A 23,485-nucleotide genomic window follows, 5' to 3' on the forward strand; every position below is an offset into this window, starting at 1 on the left:
CATTGTGTGGACATTAAAACTCACCCCTCCCCTCCTTACTTCAGAGAGTTCAGATACCAAGAAGGCAGTAGCTTTAAAGATTTATTTTTTCAAGTGTTCAGAATGAGGTCACCATTTCCTCTTGGAGGGTATAATCAATTTTGCCCTTAGATAGCTGACCTGAAGGGCAGAGGCATTAAATGCTTCAGTAGGGAATTTCTAAAATTACTGCAAAAACCTGAGTCAAATATAACGACTTCATTCATTACCCTCTAATTCAATAGTTTAAAATGGTACTTAATTCAGGAAGGCAAGTTTTCCTGATTTGGTTTCTTAAAAGATTTAATAAGTCCCACATGGGGCTGGGAGAGGGGAGGATGGGAGAAACCAAACAGACTCCATTTACAGATTTGCCTCTTACCCAATAACATAACTGAGTTAAGAGACAAATCCTGCCATTTTCATTCTATGGTGCCAGAAACATTCAAATTATTCATGAATAGGTTTAAGATAACGGTGAGCAACTTTCCATCTATTTTAAGGGGAACACAAACATTCTGGGGTTGTCTGTAGAAAAGTACTGTTCCCTTTTTTAGATCTGTATCTTAATCATGTCATTTTTCTAGTAAGACAATTTAAATTCATCTCAATCAGCTGAGTGAAACAAAGGGTTCCTTTAAATATCATCCTGCTGTAGGTTTTTGCACCAGTCTCATAATATTGTACTTTTACCACTAATGTCACAAAGGAGAAAAGCAGCTAAAGCTGTGCATACAAACAATTGCTTTTGTAGATTATACAAATAAAAATGGATGACTGAATGAAGAAGCTTTCCCAGTGCTGTTCGTTTATTAACACCAATGGAGTTTTGCCTCTATTATGCCACACAGAGAACCTCTTCAGTTTATAGCAACAGAGGGTCCTGTGGCACCTTTAAGACTAACAGAAGTATTGGGAGCATAAGCTTTCGTGGGTAGAAGAAGTGAGGTTCTTACCCACGAAAGCTTATGCTCCCAATACTTCTGTTAGTCTTAAAGGTGCCACAGGACCCTTTGTTGCTTTTTACAGATTCAGACTAACACGGCTACCCCTCTGATACTCTTCAGTTTATAGCTTTGTTGAAATACCTCTCTTCCTCCCTGTAAACCTACACACAAATTCACTTTCACTACAGTGAGACGTCTTGAGTGTGTGTATTCTTTGAAAAAAAAACTGGTCTCTGAAAATGGATCTACATGGACACTGATATCAGAAGAAGTCACAGTCCATTTCTGCTTATACTGTGAGACATTCATCCTGACACTGTTCAAGCCACTTGTTCAACTCAGATATCCCATTTGGATGCCTGAGCAGTTCTGAAGAATCCACAGAAGTTTGCTACAGCATATACTTTTCTTTTCCCGATTCCCATCTCCTTATTGATCCTTAAGTGGTTCTCCATGACATTCATCTCTCCCGCCCCCCTCCCTCCGGACACCAGCAGGCTGAAAGACATCTGCCTAATTCTGGATTGCACTACCGAGGCACAGCATTTGTCTACCTCCTGACAACGTACTGTAGGATATTCTTCATTGTACCGAAGTGCCACTATTAAGAGTAAAAAGAGGGACTGCATGCTGTTTGAACTTGTGCTGATCCCTGACAAACACCCTTCCATGAACTCTAACTGGTCTTCGGGGGTTCTCTGAATTGTAGGCCAACGCTATAAATATCTACCAGTATAAAAAAAAAAATAGATCAAGATGAACTCAATCCACTTACCATGAACCTGCTTTTTTATTTCTTTGGCAGAATCCAACCATGTCTGTAAGAGGAGAAAACGGTAAAATTCACACAGTTGACAAGTATGAAAAGAACCACCACAGGAAACAGCGCTGCCAATCAGCTAAATAAGCAGCTATCAAATGTGAACTGAACTGGCTGTTGTAATGTGTGTATACTGTCTATATTGTACAGTATCTATCCATCCACCTCTATATTACTCTATACTACTACTCAGACACATGTACAACATCCTAAGTTTCCCCATTTTTCAGCATCTCATCACACCATTCATCTGCATGCAGTTCAAAGTGGAGAGAGAGAAAGGATGGGGTGAAGGACAGCAGCAGAATTCACATCCGTGACTTTTGTCCCCCAGTGGCCAGCTAGTACATATACACTGCATACATGATAAATTAAAATTCCAAAAGGACATGAAAGCTCTATATACAAAAAGCTTCATTTATTTGAGCTCCTACAACGGCCTTGAACAATAAAGTGCTAACTTCCAAGGGAAGCCATCTCTCTGTGGATCTAAAGGTGCAGAATACTCAGTTTTCTCATTAAAATAAATGCTCTGATGAAATACTGCAAACTACATCTCTCTCAAATTCCAGCATCAGACAGTCTAAGCTAGAGCTAGACATTAGATCCATAAAGGTTTTAACACTGATATTTTCTCACAACCAGCTGCACCTCCCTCCGCATTTTAAGATGTATTGCTCACACTCATTCAGATGTTTAGATAGTAAGTTAAGCCCCTCTATGTGTAGTCTTTAATAAAGACAGTCCTATCAATCACTGGAATAAGTGAAGATATTTGCGATGATAGCAAAAACTTAGCACCTATCATGACAGTTCGGGGTGGGGGGTGATAGTCGTTATATATATAAAAAAAGGCATATTTCTGAGAATTAGCTTGAGGAGAGAATATATTTAGACATTTTTATCCAGTTTCCTCAGCTGCCCGTAATTCAGCTCCTTTATTTGTATTTTTGGGGAGCAAGGAGGTGGTGCAAAACCGATGCCAGTGAAATTATTTCACAGTCCTGCCAATGCTCCTCCTTCAGTTATAACCTGAAACATCTCCGTCTCGAGCCTCTTCTTAGCAGAAGCGATCAGTTATGATACACTGTATGAAGACAGTGCAATACTGATAATCATCTTCTAGAGGCTAGAATGAAGCCATCAAATTCATGTTCATCTGACCTAAGCAGGATTTGTAAACCTGTGTCTTCTGAGGTGAAAAACTAGAATGCCCACCCCATTCAGCCCTCTAAGCTCATCTTTCTTAACCTAAAGGACATTTTTCTTTAAATGTTTACTGGTACAACGGTGGATAGGTTTAATTTAAATTCATTATTAAAAATCAGCTCTCTTCTACTCTTCCAATCTTTACAACTAGTGCTATGAAACCCATGAAAAACAAGGCCCACAGTCCATCTACATAGCATTTTTGGGGGTCTACGGTTTTGTCAGCATAACAATTTTAAACGTAAGTGCTGATGCTACAAATGTTAGTTTTCTCCAATGAGAATGGGACAGCCTAGCTGCCGGCTCTAACGCAGCCCGAGTGCAGTCATGCATTCATGGAACTCATCCTGTCTGTCTAATCCAACAGACAATGAGGGGTTTGGTAATTAATGATACTCTTATCCAACGCTGTTTCATGAATCAGTGGGAAACAATTCTCCCTTTCAGACTAGTATCAACTCCAATATAAACTCCTTCAGTGCTAAACAGTCCCTCTATTCACTTTCCCACATTGGAAAAACAGAGGATGAAAGTGCCCTTCCTTGCAGTCACTGTTGGTTTATTTCTGAAGGTAGAAATATTTAGGTATAATATTTTCATGTGTATGTGCGTGCGCACGCACACACCCCTCTCTCCCATCAAACCCTAGCTATCATTTTGGAGGAGGTTCAAATGTTGGTTTGTTGAAGACTCTTATTAAAAACACTTTAGCTGGTAAATCAAATAACTAGGTGAAGGCGCTTTTTAAAGAGTATTGTAGTACTGGAGGGAATGTCAAACTTGGAAGTTTACGCTCCATTAAACAGAAAGATATATAGATATATAAGGCAATTATCTCAAAAGAGCAAAAGGTGGCTGCAAACATTAATAGTTTATTCCAGACTGGGATTAAAATCTATATCCAACAGCTGTTTAACTCTCTCATTCTTGGTTTTAAGTGACAATAAATCTCCGACACCAAACAATCCTGCTACTATCTGTGTTCCCTCACTCGTTGCCGTCTGTAAGAAATTACAGCAGCCAACGCCGAATCAGACATCAAGCGAGTTAAAAAAGCAGGTGTATAATTCCATTTTCGAAGACGACAATGCAATTTGCTTTCTTCCGCTCCTCCTGTCCCAAACCTAAGGAAGCCTGCTTGACTCAAAAGTAATGGATACCAAGAGAGGCAGACAAAAGGGGAAGTGGTCAGAGAATGATGACCTGGCAATTTTCTTCCCACAACACAAAATACATTGGTTAAAAGACTTAGCTTGAACAGCTTGACATTTCTGCCTTGAAAAATATCTAACAATGTTTTACATATAATAAAAAGAACAGGAGTACTTGTGGCACCTTAGAGACTAACACATTTATTAGAGCATAAGCTTTCGTGGACTACAGCCCACGAAAGCTTATGCTCTAATAAATTTGTTAGTCTCTAAGGTGCCACAAGTACTCCTGTTCTTTTTGCGGATACAGACTAACACGGCTGCTACTCTGAAACCTTACATATAGTAGATTCCATCAAGTATGGAGTAAACAACCCCTTACTGCAAGAATGAAATCAAATTCTAAATATAAGAAAATAAAAACGAGACTTCAGCTGACATGAAAGCCATCATTCTGTTAACTGTCCACAAGAAGAATCTTTCTTTGCATCTTTTAAAGAATCTTTTAATGGTCTAATTTCTTCATCCCACCATAGTAAACCAGTTTAACATAAATGATTCCAATATGTGAAACAGGGAGGTAGCCAGAATACTGACCATAAGCTATGAAAAGTCTTTAAATACATTTCAAGTCAGACAATGATTTGAAATCAATCCCCAGGTAGGCTTAATTTTTACTAAACAAGGCCTTAACTTTTATGTCAGGCAGTCTGATTTGTTAAAGAACACACAAGCGGGTTAAAATAACAATGCATGACAATGACGCTGCATAAATCTAAACAAAAACAAAGTAAAACTGACCAATTTGAGTTTCAGTATGAAGAATTTAACTTATTTTCAGCAAATACATTAAAAATTGCATTGCCTCACTAAATATTTACACTTTTAGTATTTTCCTTCCCTTCTGTCAGTGACAAGCCTCAGCTTGAAACATTAATCCAGAATGGCCTCCCACCAAATCTTGTAAATGCTGACAAGAGCTCCAGGGACTTTTTCCAATGATGGTCAGGCCAGCTGGAGCCATTCTCCTGTGACATTTTTCCACTCTAAAGGGAAAGTGCTCCAAGAAGGCTACACGCTTATTTGGTTAGTTCAACTAATCACAAATAAGCATGGATGAAAACTGACAGTTTCCATTTAGTGTTTTCCTGTAGAAAACCAAATGTAACTAAAAATTTTCTAACTCTATTTCCTCGGTTACACACAGGACAGGAGTGGAATTTATATATGCAACTCCATGGGACTTATCCAAATAATTCCCTTGTGTGCGCACAGAACACACTGTTAAATCTGGAACCACTTACATTTCTTTCCATTTTTTATGAAGTTGGAACAGCCAGTATTGTACCGCAGAATACTAGGGTGCAGGGAGTAAGTTGTTTCCAGTCATAATATTGATACATATCAGAGGTATACCCATGACAGTGAAGAAGGAAGCACTTGCCTGATCAATAAAACAAAACAAACCTAAGGCTAAATCACTAAGAGTCAGCCATAACAGTGACAGACAAGTCAGGAAGAGGAAGAAAATGAACACGGGACCCTTCAGAAATTGAGATGAGAGATGCCAATCTACATACACTTGACTCAAGTTAACAGCTAAATCAAACATGCTTATTTACCCCCAAAATAACAGAAGTTGATTGCTCCTCTTATTGCCTTTAGTACATACATGGAATAATTTATGACTATGAAGAAATTCTCCGATTTCCTTTTGTGCTCAGGTTCCTCCACATCTTAAGTATCTACTCCTCTATCCTATCCACTCTATTTTGTAAACCACAATTTTTTTTTTTTAAAGGAAAAACCCTAATAATCTCCAACACTTCTGATAACTTAAATCCATGAGTTCTTCTGCTGTATATTTATAATACAGAGAGAGAGAGAAAGAAAGAAACCAGAGTCTAGTCTAATCTATTTTGCATGTGGCTTCGTTCCTCTAGAATAGATTTTTCCAAGTTCGTTTTGCTCCCCTCCATTAGCAAAGCCCACACTGTCCTATTTTATAGTAGTTTCTGTTTTATTCACAGTATCGTTACTCTTACAATTCACACACTTTGCCAGTTCTTAGAAAAGGTCTTTCACACATGGGGAAAAAATAAAAATATAGCTAGATTAAGCATAATTTTTTGGGATGCTACACACTTCCCATTTTGGAGACAATAATCTATCAAGAAGCGTTTTGGGTTTTTTTGATTGCTGACTGTAGTTCCACAAGCACCTTCTTACCTTGGAAGTTGGAGAGTCCCATACGGCCAGTCCAAAGTAGTCTTCTTCCAGAAGATTGAGGTGCTCGCATACTTTTCTAAGCAGATCCTGACCCTTGGCATGTTTCTGCAAATAAGTAACAGATTCTATATTATACATTGCTTTTTGCCTCTCCTCTCCCCCCAAATAACTCTCCCACTCTACATAGTCACTGAAGAGGGCTGGATTCTTGAGCAAAAGAAAGGGTACTGACTGGCTCAGCAATTTATGGCCAAGTATTTCACTTTACAGGCAAGAGCATCAGATAGGAAATTCAAATACAGCAAACCCGAATTATTGGGGAAGTGTTTAAAACTGATGTAGACTCTGTTCCTGACCATACTGACTAAGCATCCTGAAAGTCATTTTATCTGCACATCAGTTTACCCATCTCAAAAAATGGGTATATAATTATTCTCTACCCAAAAGAGGTGTTGTGGGGCTTAAGTGTTTGTAAAATGCTTCGAGATGGTACTTATGCTACAGTGATAGGTGGCAGTACAAAATGCTTGGTTTATCAAGTGGTGACCAGACTGAGACTTGGGACTGGAAATAGCACCTATTATTCTGATGCTATTTTGGGACACAGCATGATCTAGTGGATTAAGCATAGAACTGGGAGCTAGGAACCTAGCTGTGCCACCGACTTCCAATCACAAGCTCCCTGCCTCAGTATTCCCATTTAAAATGAGAATAATATTTATCTGTCTTTATGATTAATTTAGTTTTTTTCTAAATGTTCTGAAATGAAGTGTTATTTAAATACTACACTTTGGGGAGGTTTTTTGTTTGATTTTTATTTAGGCATTCATTACACCACCACTTTCGGAACAAGAATAAGCACAACACCACAAGAAGCTCCCTAGGAAATAAAAATTACTTCTGACCCACTGTATTTTCATTTTAAAACTACTTTAAATGCTACAATATGTTCATTTTAAATTAAAAAGAGATTAAAAATTAAATCTAAATATCTGCCATATAGCAGAGTTCAACAAAATTTCAGACTGGGTCTAATCCACATACACTTGTCCTGACAACTAGATTCTATCAAACATTCTAGAGAAACAATGGACATCTCAATAATTTAAGCTTTAGATGTTTTAAGAGAATCAGACTGGCAGAGAGAGAGAAAGGCACAGAGAGAGAAGCTATAGCTTGAAGGGATTTACAGCTCCAGGGATACTACAGCTAAGAAACTGCAAACTGCAGCAAACAATTTTTTAGGCTTCAACTACATAATTGTCCCAGGCCTTCCCTTAAAAGGTCAGCTATTTCTTGTGATCGGATAAGGTTTTGCCCCAACCACGTTCCTCACCATCGCTAGGACATAAAACTATGTTACCAGAAGCATCCCATGTGATAGCAATGGCAGCAACACTGTTACACAAACACTGATGCACTGACCTAATTGTACAGGGTCATCTAAGGTAATTGCTTTGCACAAGAAGCCCTAGAAACCTAAACGGGTCACAAATGAGCAACTAGACTTAACCAGTGGGTTCAGGGCTTAATTAGCTCATTATGTCTCAAAGACTAAATGCCAGATTGTTTATGTGTTGAGCTAGTACTCAGATGTTGAATTAGATTTCTGTTGACTTATTTCTATGACACTGGGATCATCCTATGAGATATATATGAAAAACACATACAGCCAAAAACCTTTCATCAATAGGGGACTGAGCAGAGCTTCTGAAATCGATTTAACGGGGATGCTAAAAACATTATTTGTTTACTGCTATTTCTGTTCTGAACAATACTGCTAGACATTGTAGCTCTACTAGCAATTTTTACATACCCACATAAAAGGGCATGTTGGCCCCATAGGTGGCGAGTTATATGGGCCCATGGTGCCCATGCTCCACCAATATTCTGGAATGTGGGCCTGGCTCCACCAATGTTTGGGCTTATATTTTACATACATTTTGATGTAAACAGTATCTCTGTGTCCACAATTGTCTACTGAGCATCAACCTGAAGGGCATGCTTAAACCTTATTTTCATAGGAGCAAGAACTAGGGGTGCAGGGGGTGCTGCAGCACCCCCACATTTTACATAGGGTCCCAGCTGCCCCCTGGGGAGCGGGGAGTGGACAGGGGTAGGACATAGATCGGCTTACAAGGCAGGTGTGGTGAGGAAAAGACTGCCTTGGATCCATGCACCCAGGGGTGAATCCCTTAACCTAAAGGGAGAACTTACAAACCTCTGATACAAGGACAGAAGGTAACTCAGACCATAGTGAGAGGGCTGTAAAGGCCGAAGAGACAGTTTACAGAATCTGAAACAGAAGGGTGAATCAAGCTTGAGCAGATGGCGTAGAAAGGAGAGGCTTCTTGTGTTGGGATGCATTTGTGTCAAGACTTGTTAAACTACACCCAAAGGGAGAGAGTTTCGGAATTTGTCATTTTGTACGTAGTTCCCCCTAATGGAAAACTAAGGCAACTGCAACACTCTAATGACAGGAATAGAAGCAACCCTTTCACAACCACTAAAACCCAAAATCTGATAATTAAGAACGAGTGTTCAGAACCAGGGTTTGGCCTGGTGGCAGTGCTACCATCACCCTTTGTAAGAATTCCTATAAATACTGATGGAAGGATTGTGGCTTAGATAAATGATTAAGACAGACTTGGATGAAATACAACTGATGGTTATCAGATTTTAACTGATTGTTAGGTGCCCATTAAGCATGCCTGCTAACTCTTTCAAGGCATAGCTCATATGAGAAGGAAGAATTTGAAAGAACAAAGCAAAAATAAGTATTTTGACCAAGTTTAAGTGGTGATAATCTCATTTTTTCCTGTGGTGATTTGCTGAAACTGTTTTCCTGTCACTAGTCAGCAGCACGTGATCTTAGGTTTCCAAGGTATTCTGAGTGAAAAGCCAGCAAAGCACACAAATCCAGCTGATAAGAAACATGTTCTGGCTCTGATCTGAATATTATTTAGAGTTATAATCAAATCTTAAAAGGATGTAAAATTATATATACACTCAAGCCTGGAGTATCAGAAATAGGGTCAAATGAAGGAGAAAGCATCGGCAAGTGAGATGACGGCATTTTAAAAAAATCCCCCAAATAGAGATGTTGGATTTTTTTTTCCAATGTCCAAAGTGCCCCACATTCTTATCATATCTTAAATAATTGTTATGGTTCATGGCAGAAGTCCTACTCCAATGGAGTTTAACCATTTACTTAATTGGCAGCATCACCCAATTCCAAACCCTCCCCCCGCCACCCATTTTAAGAGACTGAATGGCACTTACATCCAAAGCACACTCGTAAATGGTGTCATCCAGCAAGGAAACCTTGCAGTACATATTTCTGTGTCTTCTTACTGATTTCTGGGTGGCTTTTAATTCTTGGTCTGCTTTTGTCTCAGGGTTCTCTCTTTTCAACTCTGCCTTGGAACACTCTTCCTGCACTCCGTCTCCTTCCTTAATCTCAAGGTCTCTGCTCTCTGGGTCTTGATCTTCTCTCCTGTCCTCCTGAGCAGGCTGAAATCCCACAACACCATATTTATTACTTACATGTTTCAAACAAGTAGTGTCATACAGCATAAATGTACTGTAGGTGATTAAATCCCATTAGAGATCAAAGTGGGCCACCTCACAGTGGCTCAGCAACCTCGAGTTTTTCTCTGGTGCTGTATCTTGTGCTCTAAAGTCTAGAAAAAGAAATTGTAAACTACATCTCTAGCCCTTCTCATTGAAGATCATTTAAATGTAAACCAATGCAGTGATGTCTGCCCAAGTCTGCAAAGAATCTGAAACAACAGCTCAAATGTCAACTGATAGTTATTCAGTTCAAGTGCATGTTAATTCTGAAGTCTAATGAAAATTTAAATCAGTCTCATTAGCTATTAGTTTATCAAAGCATGTCAGAAGGGACAGGGTTGATTATATTATGAAGACCTGTTTAATCTACTATTAGTGGCATCTCATTTTAGATTGGAGAGACATTTTTCCAATCTGACCCCTCAATCTTTCAGGCAAAATGCTCAGCTAATCCATAAAAACAAGCAATTTCCTAGAATTGTTTCACTGTAAAACAGTCCTTTCTACATTTCCATTGAAGCCCTGAGAATGTGTCTCAGTTTTCATCACAATAAACCTACCCACATAATGCAGAATTTAATTTTGGGATCCAACATTCTAATCAGTCTTCCTGTGTTCTGAGTGACAGTAAAAATGGAAGACTGCCTTCATGCCATTGTGCCAACACATGCTTTAGTATCTGCAATTATTTAAATTTGATCAATGTTCACAGACTGCTGCTTTCTGCTAGGACAGAGATAGGATAATCAGAGAGAGAATCGGACGGCTTTGGACACAAATGCTGGCCCAGACGCTTTACAACAGGACACTGCACGTAAATGGTTTCACAGTAGAAATATCTGTTAAGAGTCAGGATTTAAAAGGACATTAATACTAATTTTAAACATTATAGTCAAAATTAGCTTATATGCACTGACCGTTTTTGGGGCTTGTTTTTACACAAGTTCACATATACTCAGTGTACCAAATGCCTACAATTTTATTGCAAACCTCATGCACAGTATTTGTTTTGCTTAAAGGCCCAGCTCCTGGAGTCAAGTGGTTACATAAAAATCTCAGTTAATATTTTCAAGCTTCTCTCTGCTAACATGAGGGATAGAAACTTTTTTTAAAAACTAAAGCAGTGTGTATTGTAAAGGCTCAGAAACCAAAAGGCAAATAAGAACCCCCCCAATTATTATTTTTTAATCTCATGATTTTTGGGAGCCTAACTCATGATTTCTGAATGTTTGGTTTGGCAATGCTATACAATTTGAAGTGGAAATTTCATAAAGTCCTCAAGTCAAAAGAAACTACAGTGACTCCTCACTTAACGTTGTAGTTATGTTACTAAAAAATGCTGCTTTAAATGAAACAATGTTAAGCGAATCCAATTTCCCCATAGGAATTAATATACATTGGGGGGGGTTGGTTCCAGGAACATTTTTTTCACCAGACAAAAGTCAGTGTCTCTCTCTCTCGCTATAGATATACACACAGATATATATATATATATATATATATATATATACACACACACACATATATATATATACACACACACACACAGTATAAGTTTTAAACAAACAATTTAATACTGTACACAGCAATGATGATTGTGAAGCTTGATTGAGGCAGTGGAGTCAGACGGTGGAAGAGGGTGGGATATTTCCCAGGGAATGCCATACAGCTAAATGATGAACTAGCATTTGGCTGAGCCCTCAATGATTAACACATTGTTGTTTAATGTACCCTCACACTCTACAAGGCAGCACAAATGGAGGGAGGAGACACAGCACGGCAGACAGTGACAGAGACACACCGTGTGTGTATGTGCGCGCGCGTGTGTGAGAGAGATACACACACACACACCCTATGTGAGAAACACACGGCCCCTTTAAGTACACTGACCCCACTCTAAGTACACTGCCTTTTTAACTACATCAGCAAGTTGAGACAGCAGCAGCTGCCAGCAAGCTTCCTCCATCCTGAGCCCTGTCGTGTGTCCCCCCCACACACACTCACTCTGTGGAGGTGAGGTACAGGATCGGGGGGACCAGAGCAGGGGGAGGGGGACACCCTGACATTAGCACCCCTCTCCCGCCCCCCTCTGCACAGCAAGCAGGAGGCTCCTGGGAGCAGCTCCAAAGCAAAGGGCAGGAGCAGCACATGGCAGAGGGAGAGACAGCTGAACTGCCCAGCAATTGATAGCCTGCTGGGCGCCTGCTGCACAGGGAACTTCGGGGAGCTGATAGGGGGGCTGCCGGTCCACCCTGGTTCCAAGCCCCCACCAGCTAGTTCCAACAGGCTGCTCTTCCTGCAAGCAGTGGACAAAGCAGGCAGCTGCCAAACAACATTTAAAGGGAACATTGCACAACTTTAAACGAGCATGTTCTCTAATTGATCAGCAACGTAACAACGTTAACTGGGACGACATTAAGTGAGGAGTTACTATAGCTGTTAGCTTCCTATTTACACCACTGACAAGCAGCACTAGTCTGTCCACTAGATATCACTGCCTCCAGCAGACTGGGCTGGGAACTAAGGGACCTGGGTTCTATTCCCGGCTCTATATACACTTGCTTGGGTGAGATACCCAGGCTAAATTATTCAGAAACAGCCATCAACTTTAGGTATCCAACTCAAAACAACCTGGACCTGACTCTTTCAAATGCTGAGCAACCACAATGCCAGCTAAACTCGAGTTGCAGATACTTAGCACTTCTGGTAGGAAAGAAAAAGAAAGAAGCCCATTGTATTTCATGTCCAGTAGCCAAGAGGTGATGTACCTAAAACCACAGGCCACTTTTGAACATTTGGCTATTAACATTCTGTGCCTCAGTTTCCCATCAGTAAAATGGGGATAATACCTACCTTTAAAGCTCCGAGGTCTATGCATTTAAGGCTAGGATTTTTAAGGCGCCTAAGGGAACCACAAAATGACTAGTAGTTGGACACAAAGTCCTTAGGCTCTCTTTAAATCCCCAGTATATATGCTCAAAGTGATTAATATAAGTACGTGTGGGGCCACAGAAAAAACAGGGCCTAACACACTGGTGGGAGAAAGATGTAAACTGAACTGAGGTCCAGGAGGTTCTGAACTGTCACTTGTGTTGCTTGCACTTAAGTCTGTTTTGCTGTTTGTTTTCTGCTGAACACAGCTGTAATTTCCATGATGTGTTTTCTATTGACTTTTCTTCTACCCATAGTGTACATATCAGAATATTTAAAAATGAGCATTAAAAGTAACTTTCATAGAGTGTAATCTGAGTTCTAATCCCGACTGACAAATTTCCTTGCCTTAGAGGAATATTTTTTTTTTTAAGTGTTTTAGGAGTTTTTGTTAGTGTTTATATAATGCTTTGAAGATTAAACTTATTATGATTAAAACAGTAGGAATAAGTATTAGACAGCAGATCACACTGCAGAATACAAAAACGTAAGAGCAGGAAGTGTCAGATGTAGCATAATGTCTGTCAAAGGGGTAGCCATGTTAGTCTGGATCTGTAAAAGCAGCAAACAGTCCTGTGGCACCTTATAGACTAACAGACGTAGAGGAGCATGAGCTTTCGTGGGTGAATACCCACTTCTTTGGATGCACCCTTGCATCCAAAGAAGTGGGTATTCACCCATGAAAGCTCATGCTCCTCTACGTCTGTTAGTCTATAAGGTGCCACAGGATTCTTTGCTGCTTTGTGAAATACTAGAAGTTCCAAAAAGGGTTTTTTCAGAATCTTGTGGGTTCTCATTGATCAAATCTAACATAGGAGGATTACAAACCTCTACTCCTTACTTAACCTGACAAATAATCCTGACTACAAGAGCCAGCTGATTAGGAAGCCAAAGAGAATCCAAATCCACTTTGTTTGTTTACCTGTGTTTCTGCGCTGCTTAGTGAATGAAGATCTAAAGACGGGTCAGTCCTGAGTTCAGGTTCAGGAGCTGCTATTGGGGCCTTCAGTAGGATTTCTTCATCAGGACTGGCTCCTAGATCTGTCTCTTTCTGACCTCCTTCACCTTTCTCTTGTGGAGTCTCCCCTTCTTTGCCCTCTTCAGAAACTTGAGACTTGGGCCTTTTGAGAAATGATGAAAACAGGCGTGACAGCCCCCGACTCTCTGAAGTGCAGCGCTCTTTGTTCTTGCTCTGGTCTTCGTGTGTGGGGGTATCGCCGTTGGATGCCTTCTGTTTCTGTCCCGTTTGATTATGCCCCTCCGATGCCTGTTGGGAAGCCTCCTCCAGAGACGCCTCTTGCTTCTGTATGTCAGCAGCTCCCTCCTCCTCTTTTTGCTGCTGCTGTTGCTTAGGATTCTCGGCCTCAGCCACTAGACTCTTCTCTGTTGTCATGATGAAACTGTAACAGAGATTTTTAAAAAAAGTAAACAATAATATTTCTTCAGTGTTTACACATGCATTTAGCCATTGTAAATCAAACAGCAAGCACTCCAAGCACCACTTCCTGAGAGCTGCTCTCTCTGGTCTGTAGCCCTACAGAGCTTTATATACAAAGCAATCTTATCACTGACAAATCACACTCATATGTAAAACTAGCCTTGGCTTAGTGTAGTCTTTTCAAAAAAGAAAGACCTCTTCATCCAGGTCTACTCACACACCTTCTACAGTGAGGATTATACTAATAAATGGGTTTCAGATACATGAACAATTCTGCTTAACTCTGGTACTGCAAGTGTCATTTCCTTAGTACTTCCTTTCCACGGCTCTTAGAATGCACCACAGTTAAAATTGCAGCCATCTTGCCTAATCAAAATAGTCAATGCGAGATATTTCTAGTGTGACAACTGCAGAAGACAAACAAAAGCAAATAATGAGGTTTGTAGAAATAAAAGTGCACTTCTCTTAGCATTTCTAGCTTTACACTTCTTTCGAGTCTTCTTTTTCACCCTACAGTAAAACTTTGTCCCAGTGCCGTTTTGTGGGAAGGGAGTAGGGGGAAACAGACATGTAACTAAACAAGCCTCTTAGTAACATCCTATGCAAAAATTCTGTGGCAGCCGTATCTCGCTTCCTGAGATACATAACTGGAAAAAAATGGTGTAAACAGGAAGTTTCGGAAGAAAAACCTCCCAAAGATACACCACCTACAGGCAACAACACTCTGCAAAAGATGAAAAGTTTTACTACTACAACAAATTTCAGGTCCTACCAAAAATTTGTGTCCCTGTAACAGACTAAAGAATCTAAATATTAAATTTAAGACGTGATAATACATAAACCCCTTCGTTTCCTCTACCAACCTAGATTGATTATTGCATTACTATACAGAAGTACTCAGAATGGTGCTTATGGAGGCCAAGTTTAAAATATACCTATTTCAACTAAACAACTTTGCCTGTAAGCAATCTGGTTTTAGTAAACTAAGCTGTGGAAACCTAAGGAATTTGGCATTTAGAAATGATACTTGCACTGCATGGGCAAAAAGAAGTCTCAAATTTAAACTGCAAAGGCTTTCTCAAATGCATTTATCCCGCTAATGGACAGCAGGTTTTTTTTGGGAGTCCATTTTACTAATCTGATGCCATGTTTACTTCAACTTCAGCCTGGCTGTTGACACAAAGAGATGGAAATCACATGAAGAGCGTATCTATTTAAAGTATAAGGAGGACCTGAAATAATCATGCTTTGAAGGGGATAGAACTAATCTTTGAGAGTTATATCACATGCATCTGTAGTAACAAATTACCATTGCTTACATGGGGCAAACATGTCTGTTTCAATCCCTTCTAGCCCAAAACTTAAGTAGAAACATTTATTTAAAGTTCTCATTTAGAATTAAGAAACATTCGAGACATCACCCATTTAGGCATTACCACACTTAACATACAAAACTTTTCCCAAATTGAAAAAATGTAAAATGTTCGTTTTCCCACAGTAATCAAAATGCTTCAGATTTAAAAACAAAAACTAAAGTTTTTGAAGTTTTCAACCACAGATACAAACACCACTGAATACTGATTGTCCCAAAAATATTGCAACTCTGTACAATACATGTCTACTGTTCCAAACAGCTGAGATAGCATAGTGCAACTACTACAAGTCTCTTATACAAAGCCCATTTTAAAATTTGTTTCAAATAGGTCACCATTATTTAAACACCAGTATGTTGTGGGTTCTTTTGCTCTGAGAACGTATTGCTCATGAAAGGTGCCCTGGATGAGGAAGTCCTCTACTACAAGCCAACAAGTACAAGCAGCAATTCAAGTTTTCCCTCATCATCCCTCCAATACAAGATATCTCAGCCCTGACCTGAAGGGACTATCTCTGGGGAACTGGATGAAGGAGTGTAGTTCCAGTCTTTGTCCTTTTAGCTGAGGCTGCAAATCAAGTGGTCACTGGTGCTGGAGGATTCTGCTATGTGAACACCTCTGTAGTAACACAGCTGTTAGCTGGACTGAGACTCTCCAAAATCCCCACTGAACTTATTTTACATTGACCAGTGAGCTACCATCCCATGGGGAAAAAAAACTCTGTTGCTATTCACCTTAGATGAATTTGAACCGACAATCCATAATAAGTGACAGGCTCCATACCCTATTGCAATCCCCTGAGTCAGGTGTTCTCAAACATTTTCATGAAGTGGATCATATTCTAATAGTGTCTTGTGGATACCTATCCTTGCCACTGATGGACCATCTCCTGCTCCACCAGTGATCTAATACCACCACCATGGATTACGGCAATTTCTCAAGTATTTAATGTATTTTTAGCTTCCTTTAATGTGATTCAGTAGCTGGAAACAAGCAACACAGGAGCAGTCATGGACCACCAGAAAGTGCTTGCTTGGGGGAAAAAACAGTTTGGGAATGGCTGCACTGAGCCATCTAGTCCAGTCAATGGAGGTTTGCTTTGCATTGCAGCAGGCTCCAGGAATCAAAACAGTTTTCCCCACTCACCCATAAGTCTACATCAAAGGAGTGCTCCCAACAAACAGCAGACTAGACAAGATTTAACCTTTCACCATCATTTCAGGCTGGTTTTAAAAATCTTCCCAAGATTACATTTCAAGAAGTCTGAATCCTTAAATAGTTGCCTCTCTCTCCTTTCCACCCCACTCTCTTAAAATCTCCCACCACTCATTACCTACACTGAAGCTTAATGCTGTATTTAAAATTTTCCTTATTCCATAATTTAGTATTCTTAACTAGGCAATTAAAATATAAATCAATGCTAAGCACAGCCATAGAGAAAACCTTGTGTGTGCACAATGCCTTCTGCTGTGAGAGTTTTGAAAAGCCCCCTTAAATATGTTCAAAAGAGAAAATGTTAAATAGAAGAATGAGGTAAGGACAGCAGAACTAGAGATTTGTGATGACTTAGATCCGACCCCTTTGTACCTTGCTGCCATCCTGGAACAGCATGGTAAGCATGTCCTTTCATATCTAATGTTTGTTTCAAATAATTTAGTAATTCCCATCTGCACTTTTCTCCTTGTTCTCTCAAGCCAGCAGGATAAATACAGCATAAGACCGTTCCTTAAAAAAAAGTGTGGTTAAATTATGGAAAGTGAAAATGACATTGGCGTTCCAATTTATTGACTCAAATGTCTTCTAGCATATCTCAGATTTCTTCAGTTTACAAAGAGGAGGCTAATGTTTAACTTTCCAATAATCAGCCCTGCAAAAAGTCTGGAATCTGACAGTCAACTGTGGGTTATTTTAACACCAACAATAAATATTGCACAGCTATAACCTACTGTTTTTTTTCCTTTCAGAGGTTAAGTGTGTGCTAGTGGGCCCTAACTGCGTCCCTGTGAAATGCTACCACACTTGCTGTCAGTGGAGGCATAGTGGTATAAGAGAGACAGGACACTGTCTGTTAGCTAGCTCCCCCCACCCTAACGTTTGGAACTCATTTGCTCACCTTATCCTATGAGACAGTTTTCTTAGCTTCCAGGGTGCACTACAAATCCCATTTTCTCTTCTCTCACCTGTAAGGTGATTTGATATGACTAGCCAGAGACACTCGAGTGGGAATTCCAGGGTGAGGTTCATTTGTAATATTTATGTTGTTGCTAAGTTATCTGATCTTAGGGTAACTTACAGGTCTGTTGAATTAACGTGTTTTTTAAAAGATTGTTACAGGTCCAGACAGAACACAATGGACCCTCTTCTTCTACAGTTAGAGCCAGTTGGCACAACCTACTTGCAAGAGGGTATGTGAAGTGTGGTATTGAATAATGTAGATCAAAAGGATAAATTTTAATGTAACTCATATATACGTAAAAGGAGAGCTTATACATATGCTTTGTAGGATTTTTTTTTTTAAATAGGTCTAGTATTCTGTAGCTTGATAGAGGATTTGGTAGGGGAAAATGGACAATGAAATCTCAACAGCAGCAACATAAAACTGGCAATACTTGTCTTCATCAGCTGCTACTACTCGCTTGCTGGGGGAAGCAGCAAAAATTACATATCAATGTGTTTCAATTTGCGGGCCCTATGTGCAGCAAAACAAGCAAGGCATGATGTATGAGAGACGGGAAAAGCAAACACACATGGGGCCTAAGATACCCACCCTGTACTCTTGGACCCCAACTGAGTCACGTCTCTATTCCTCTACAAGTTTTGGAATGATACCTGGCTAGAACAACAGTTGTCTTTCAAATTTTTCAAGTCTTGTCAAATCAATACAAAATTCCACCCACGAACAGAGGCAGAGAAAAATCAAAGTTAATGTTGTTAGTCCAACTTTAACAGCTACAAACTAGATATTATGACAGGAGTTGCCAGGCAAGAACTAGTGTTGAACCAATTCAGTGTTGCCCAAAACCCTGGACAAAAACACACACTTCCACCAATGGCCAACTCACTGGGTACATCCCTGAAGAGTTGGTGTTTAATTGCACTGCTGACACTCCTATATAATACAGAATGAGCATACGGCACAGATGAATCCATATTCAGGAGAGAAGGGGTTAATTAGGAGTTATGTTTTGGTCTGGCGGCCAAAACAATGTGCTTTGTAGCTACTTCCCATTGATTTCATTTAGAAAAAATAAATGGGCAAGAATCACTATCAAAACATCATCTATTCAAAATTCCCTCCTATCTAAAGCTAAATGCAAGGCTCTGGAAGTGAAGAATAGGGATGGTAGGCCTGTAAGAGAAACTTTTGTTATTAAGTGAAGTAAACAGGATAACTCCCCAATAATAGACACTTCCTCTCTGAGAAAACTAATATGAAAGTCTCTGGACCCAGAACAACAGTCTGTTTACTTGGTTGATTTCAGCAGTTGTGTAGTTGCAGACTATGTTTTTTTTTCCAACACTGAAAGGTGGGTCTTGCTTTAGATGAGCAAACGTCTCCAAGTCTTTCCTTTGTCCCCCCAGGAATTACATTTTACCGCTGCTTTTCTCAGGGACAGCCCAGTGATCTGATCAAAATGTACTTCACAAAATTAGGGATGTGGAGATAGGCACGTACCCTATTGCCTCTCCCTGTCCTTCCCAATAAAGATTTAATAGAGTCAGTTAGCCACCAACAACAATTCACTAAGTGCAGTCAAATATTTTGTTACAAGGTCCCTGATGCACTCATTGTCTGTCACTCTGCTTGGACACACTAATTATATTCTCTCTCTGAAGTTTTACATTCAGAATTCATTTTTATGGTTTTAACTGAAAGCGTAGAACACAAGGCCCTGTCTTGTAAGATGGAACAAAATTAAGAAGATTGAACATATATTATTTAAAATACACGTCTTAAATCTTTCATTATAAGGAGGCATTTCTAAATAGTATTTTGTTTTCCAGTGGAACCTTCATAGCACAGCTCACAGAAAGAGCAACAGTTTTGTTTTGTTTTTTACCCACAGCTATTTTGTTAAACACTTAGGGAACACACTATTAGTAAGATACTCCCATACTTCCCCGATTTGGAGATGTATATATTTAAAAAAAAAAAGACATTTTGAAATGCAGACAAAGTTTTCATTCCCATCTCCTCCACCCCCAAACAGTCTCTCTCAGATCCTACAGATCATTTAGATGTCATCTTATTATTCATAACTTCTGGGACACACAGACACCTGCTGTATAGATGAGGTTTTGGCTCATGCAGTTCTGGAGATGTGAGTTATTTTTAACAATTCAATTGTAAAGTTCCATTCTATTCTATTCAAGTTGTTATCCCGTTCTTCTCACCATAACCTCAGAGCACCTTCCAGTAGCGCATTAAGCAACATGACTAACGTCTGTGACATGTGGTTAGCATCTTCTCTCATCCTCTCCCCAGGGGAGAAATGTGTGTACAGTGTAGCATTTTGTTTTGGTAGGCTGGTTGGTTGTTTAGATTATTTATTAAAAGGTATGCTGCTGTGTGTTTGTTAGAAGTTAAAATCAACAAAGCATGCCTTCCAGTCGGAATGGAAGGCCTAAGATTTGTTATGGTCCTTAGCCCCTGTAGGTGTCTATTCCACAGCCTCAGATCAGTCCTCCAGAAAGCGCCGTCTCCTGCACTGACAAGCTTTACCCTTACAGTAGAAAGATCCATTGTGACTGAGGAGCAGAGTGGAGCACGGTGGTCAGCATCCCAAAGCTTATCTTTTATGTATGCTGGATCCAGGACATTGAGCACCTTGAAAATAAGGACCAACACGCTGAACTTGCCTCCATAGTCTATGAGAGGTCAGCACAGAAAGCAGAGGACAGGTTTAATGTGCTCATGATAGCCTGTATTGCTGAGGAGTCATGCAGCATTCTGTAGTAGAAAGAATTTAGTCTCTAAGGTGCCACAAGTACTCCTGTTCTTTTCACAGAACTGATGATTTCAGGCCCAGGTACACACAATGTCAGTATTATGCCAATGACAAATATTTCAGAAGCTACAATAAAGAGAAAAGAAGAACAGGAGGACTTGTGGCACCTTAGAGACTAACAAATTTATTAGAGCATAAGCTTTCGTGGACTACAGCCCACTTCTTCGGATGCATATAGAATGGAACATATATTGAGGAGATATATATACACACATACAGAGAGCATAAACAGGTGGGAGTTGTCTTACCACCTCTGAGAGGCCAATTAATTAAGAGAAAAAAAAAAAAAAAAAAAAAAAAAAACTTTTGAAGTGATAATCAAGCTAGCCTAGTACAGACAGACAGTTAGATAACAAGTGTGAGAATACTAACAAGGGGAGACAGATTCAATGTCTGTAATGGCTCAGCCATTCCCAGTCCTTATTCAAACCGGAGTTGATTGTGTCTAGTTTGCATATCAATTCTAGCTCAGCAGTTTCTCGTTGGAGTCTGTTTTTGAAGTTTTTCTGTTGTAATATAGCCACCCGCAGGTCTGTCACTGAATGACGAAACCTTTCAATAAAGAGAACTGTAAAACTGAGCTTGAAATACTCTAACTCCTAAAAAAGACTGCTGTTAGCGATCCAATGAATCCCCACCACCCCCTTACCGCCTCACCTTCAAACTACCAGTCCACTTGTTACCTCCCCTGAAACTCAAACCATGCCCTAATTGTTCACATGGAGGGCATCCTCCTCTGATCCACGAGGCTAACATAATATAGTTACATCTTTCTAGACATCCTTTTTTCAGCAAGGGACAGTCTCTGGTTTTTCTAACAAAAAACTAAAAAAATTAAAATTAAAATTTAGTAAGTGATTGGAAGACTTTCCATCCTATTTTCTGTTTCCAACATTCATGGTTTGAATAAACTAATTGGTTATTCTGTTTTATTGGTTCTAAAAATAGGAAGTTAGTGCTGTTCTAAATACACTGGGTGTTCTAGATTTCAGCATCAGTTCTGCCCTCATTTACATAAGTGCTACTTTAATGACTAAAATATGGTTATTTGCATTATTTAAGCTGTAAACTTTTTAAGGTAGTAAATTTTCATGTTTCTAACACCATCTGACTTATTTTAGTAATAAGTTTTCAATAACAATGACCAATTTAATTCTATGCATCAAGAAACTCCAACAAATATCTGACAAGAGAAAAATGATTTCACTTACAAGCTGCACACAAGTAGGAAAAGGGAATTGTTAGTGAACGACACTAGCGCAAACACCCAATTCAAACAGCAGATCAGACAGGACTTTGGATTCTGGAGTCCTGCCGACTTCCACGTCTTCCAACATACCACAATTGAGTGTAGGTAATTCAGAATGTATCTAACTGGAAAATCTGGAAGGACTGAATTGATTCTGTTGGCTCTCTTGGTTCCAAGGAGTCTAGACATTTCAAGCCTTACATTGAGAACACTAAGTTATCACTGTATAGTTGTCTTCAAAAGATCTTAACTAGCATAAGTGATTAAAACTTATTAAAGTATAATAAAGATGTCACACCAAAAGCAAATATAGCTGGGCTCATTCATCCCGATGGCTCAGAGAAAGACTAGTAGGGGGATATATAGCTAGCACAGTGGGTCTTAATATCATTAAAGTGCTTCACTGTCCATTAATCAATGCTTACTCAGAAGCAAGCACATTTATTATTCGAACAAGGTTAAGTCACTAACTTATCGCCTTCAATGCCGAAAGCAAATCCCCTGATCATTTCAGCATAAAGTTATGAAAAATACCATTTAAACATCAAGGCTTTGTTCTTTTAAAAGAAAACAATTGGCTTTTTTTTTTTTTTTAAGTTAAGAAGCCTTAAATTCTTATAATATCTAACAGTATTTAATGGTGTAGTAGATCCTAATGCCTAAATACACAATATAACGAAAAGTTTATTTTATAAAGTCATACACATTACAATGTGCTGCTGTTGATCTAGTTACCTAATAAACCAACATATGGCAATGCTGCTGCTGCAATAAGAAGCGACAAAGGGAGATTTCAATTAAAGGACACAAACTTTAAATCTTGTCCGTTTTTAAAGAGCAAATTAAAGGTCGTTTCAGGTACTATGCTGCATCCAAGTCCCCCCTATGAATTTTACAATTACATTTTCCTGTTTCTCTTAGTAAAATAATTCTTTCCCTCCCCCCACCCCGGTCTTGGTTTGTGAAAGGTCCGCTCAAACCATTAGGGAAAAACGACTATATGAAAAGTACCGTCAAGTGCACAAAGTAAACAAACTGGAAAAATTCTCTCTAATGCATCTTCCACTTATAGCAATCTTTGGTACTTGTTGTAACAAGAACAGATAAATTTTCAGAACAGAGCTACTGAAGTGTTACTGAAGATTAACAATCAAACAAGTACCCTCCAGGTATAGTTCTCAAAAGGTTCTTAGAAGGGTTAAGAAAAGACAACAAATTTGTTGAAAAAGTTTAAAGAGAAACCTAATGCAAACCTCAATAAAAATGCCAGCAATTCCATTACAATGGAATGCTGGCCACTGCTTCCCGCAGCTCCCATTGGCCAGGAACGGCGAACTACGGCCACTGGGAGCTGCGGGCGGCCGTGCCTGTGGACGGTCAATGTAAACAAACTGTCTTGTGGTCCGCCAGCAGGTTACCCTGATGGGCTGCAGCTTGCCCACCACTGTTCTAAAGCTTCTGGTGACATGAAGAGCACAGTACAGATTTTATATTTATTCCGTTTGTCCTTGATAGAAATATCTGATGTGTGTGTTCTC

General features: G+C 39.5%; 1 protein-coding gene across 50 annotated transcripts in view; it reads right to left on the reverse strand.

Moving 5' to 3' along the window:
- EPB41 (erythrocyte membrane protein band 4.1) overlaps positions 1–23,485 on the reverse strand; it is a 159,187-nt gene that overhangs the window by 70,954 nt on the left and 64,748 nt on the right. For 28 of the 50 annotated variants that reach the window (XM_065576694.1, XM_065576695.1, XM_065576692.1 and 25 more), the window contains 4 exons: positions 13,801–14,261; positions 9,657–9,887; positions 6,375–6,479; positions 1,741–1,783 (listed from right to left, as the gene is read on the reverse strand). In XM_065576694.1, the coding sequence (XP_065432766.1) occupies positions 1,741–1,783; positions 6,375–6,479; positions 9,657–9,887; positions 13,801–14,261 (840 nt within the window). Of the gene's footprint in view, positions 1–1,740; positions 1,784–6,374; positions 6,480–9,656; positions 9,888–13,800; positions 14,279–23,485 lie in introns of all 50 variants that reach the window. The other 22 variants (XM_065576671.1, XM_065576706.1, XM_065576700.1 and 19 more) reach the window with 2 other exon arrangements.

The sequence above is a fragment of the Chrysemys picta genome, chromosome 23 (genome assembly GCF_011386835.1).
Source record: "Chrysemys picta bellii isolate R12L10 chromosome 23, ASM1138683v2, whole genome shotgun sequence".
In the NCBI taxonomy this organism is placed as follows: Eukaryota; Metazoa; Chordata; order Testudines; family Emydidae; genus Chrysemys; species Chrysemys picta.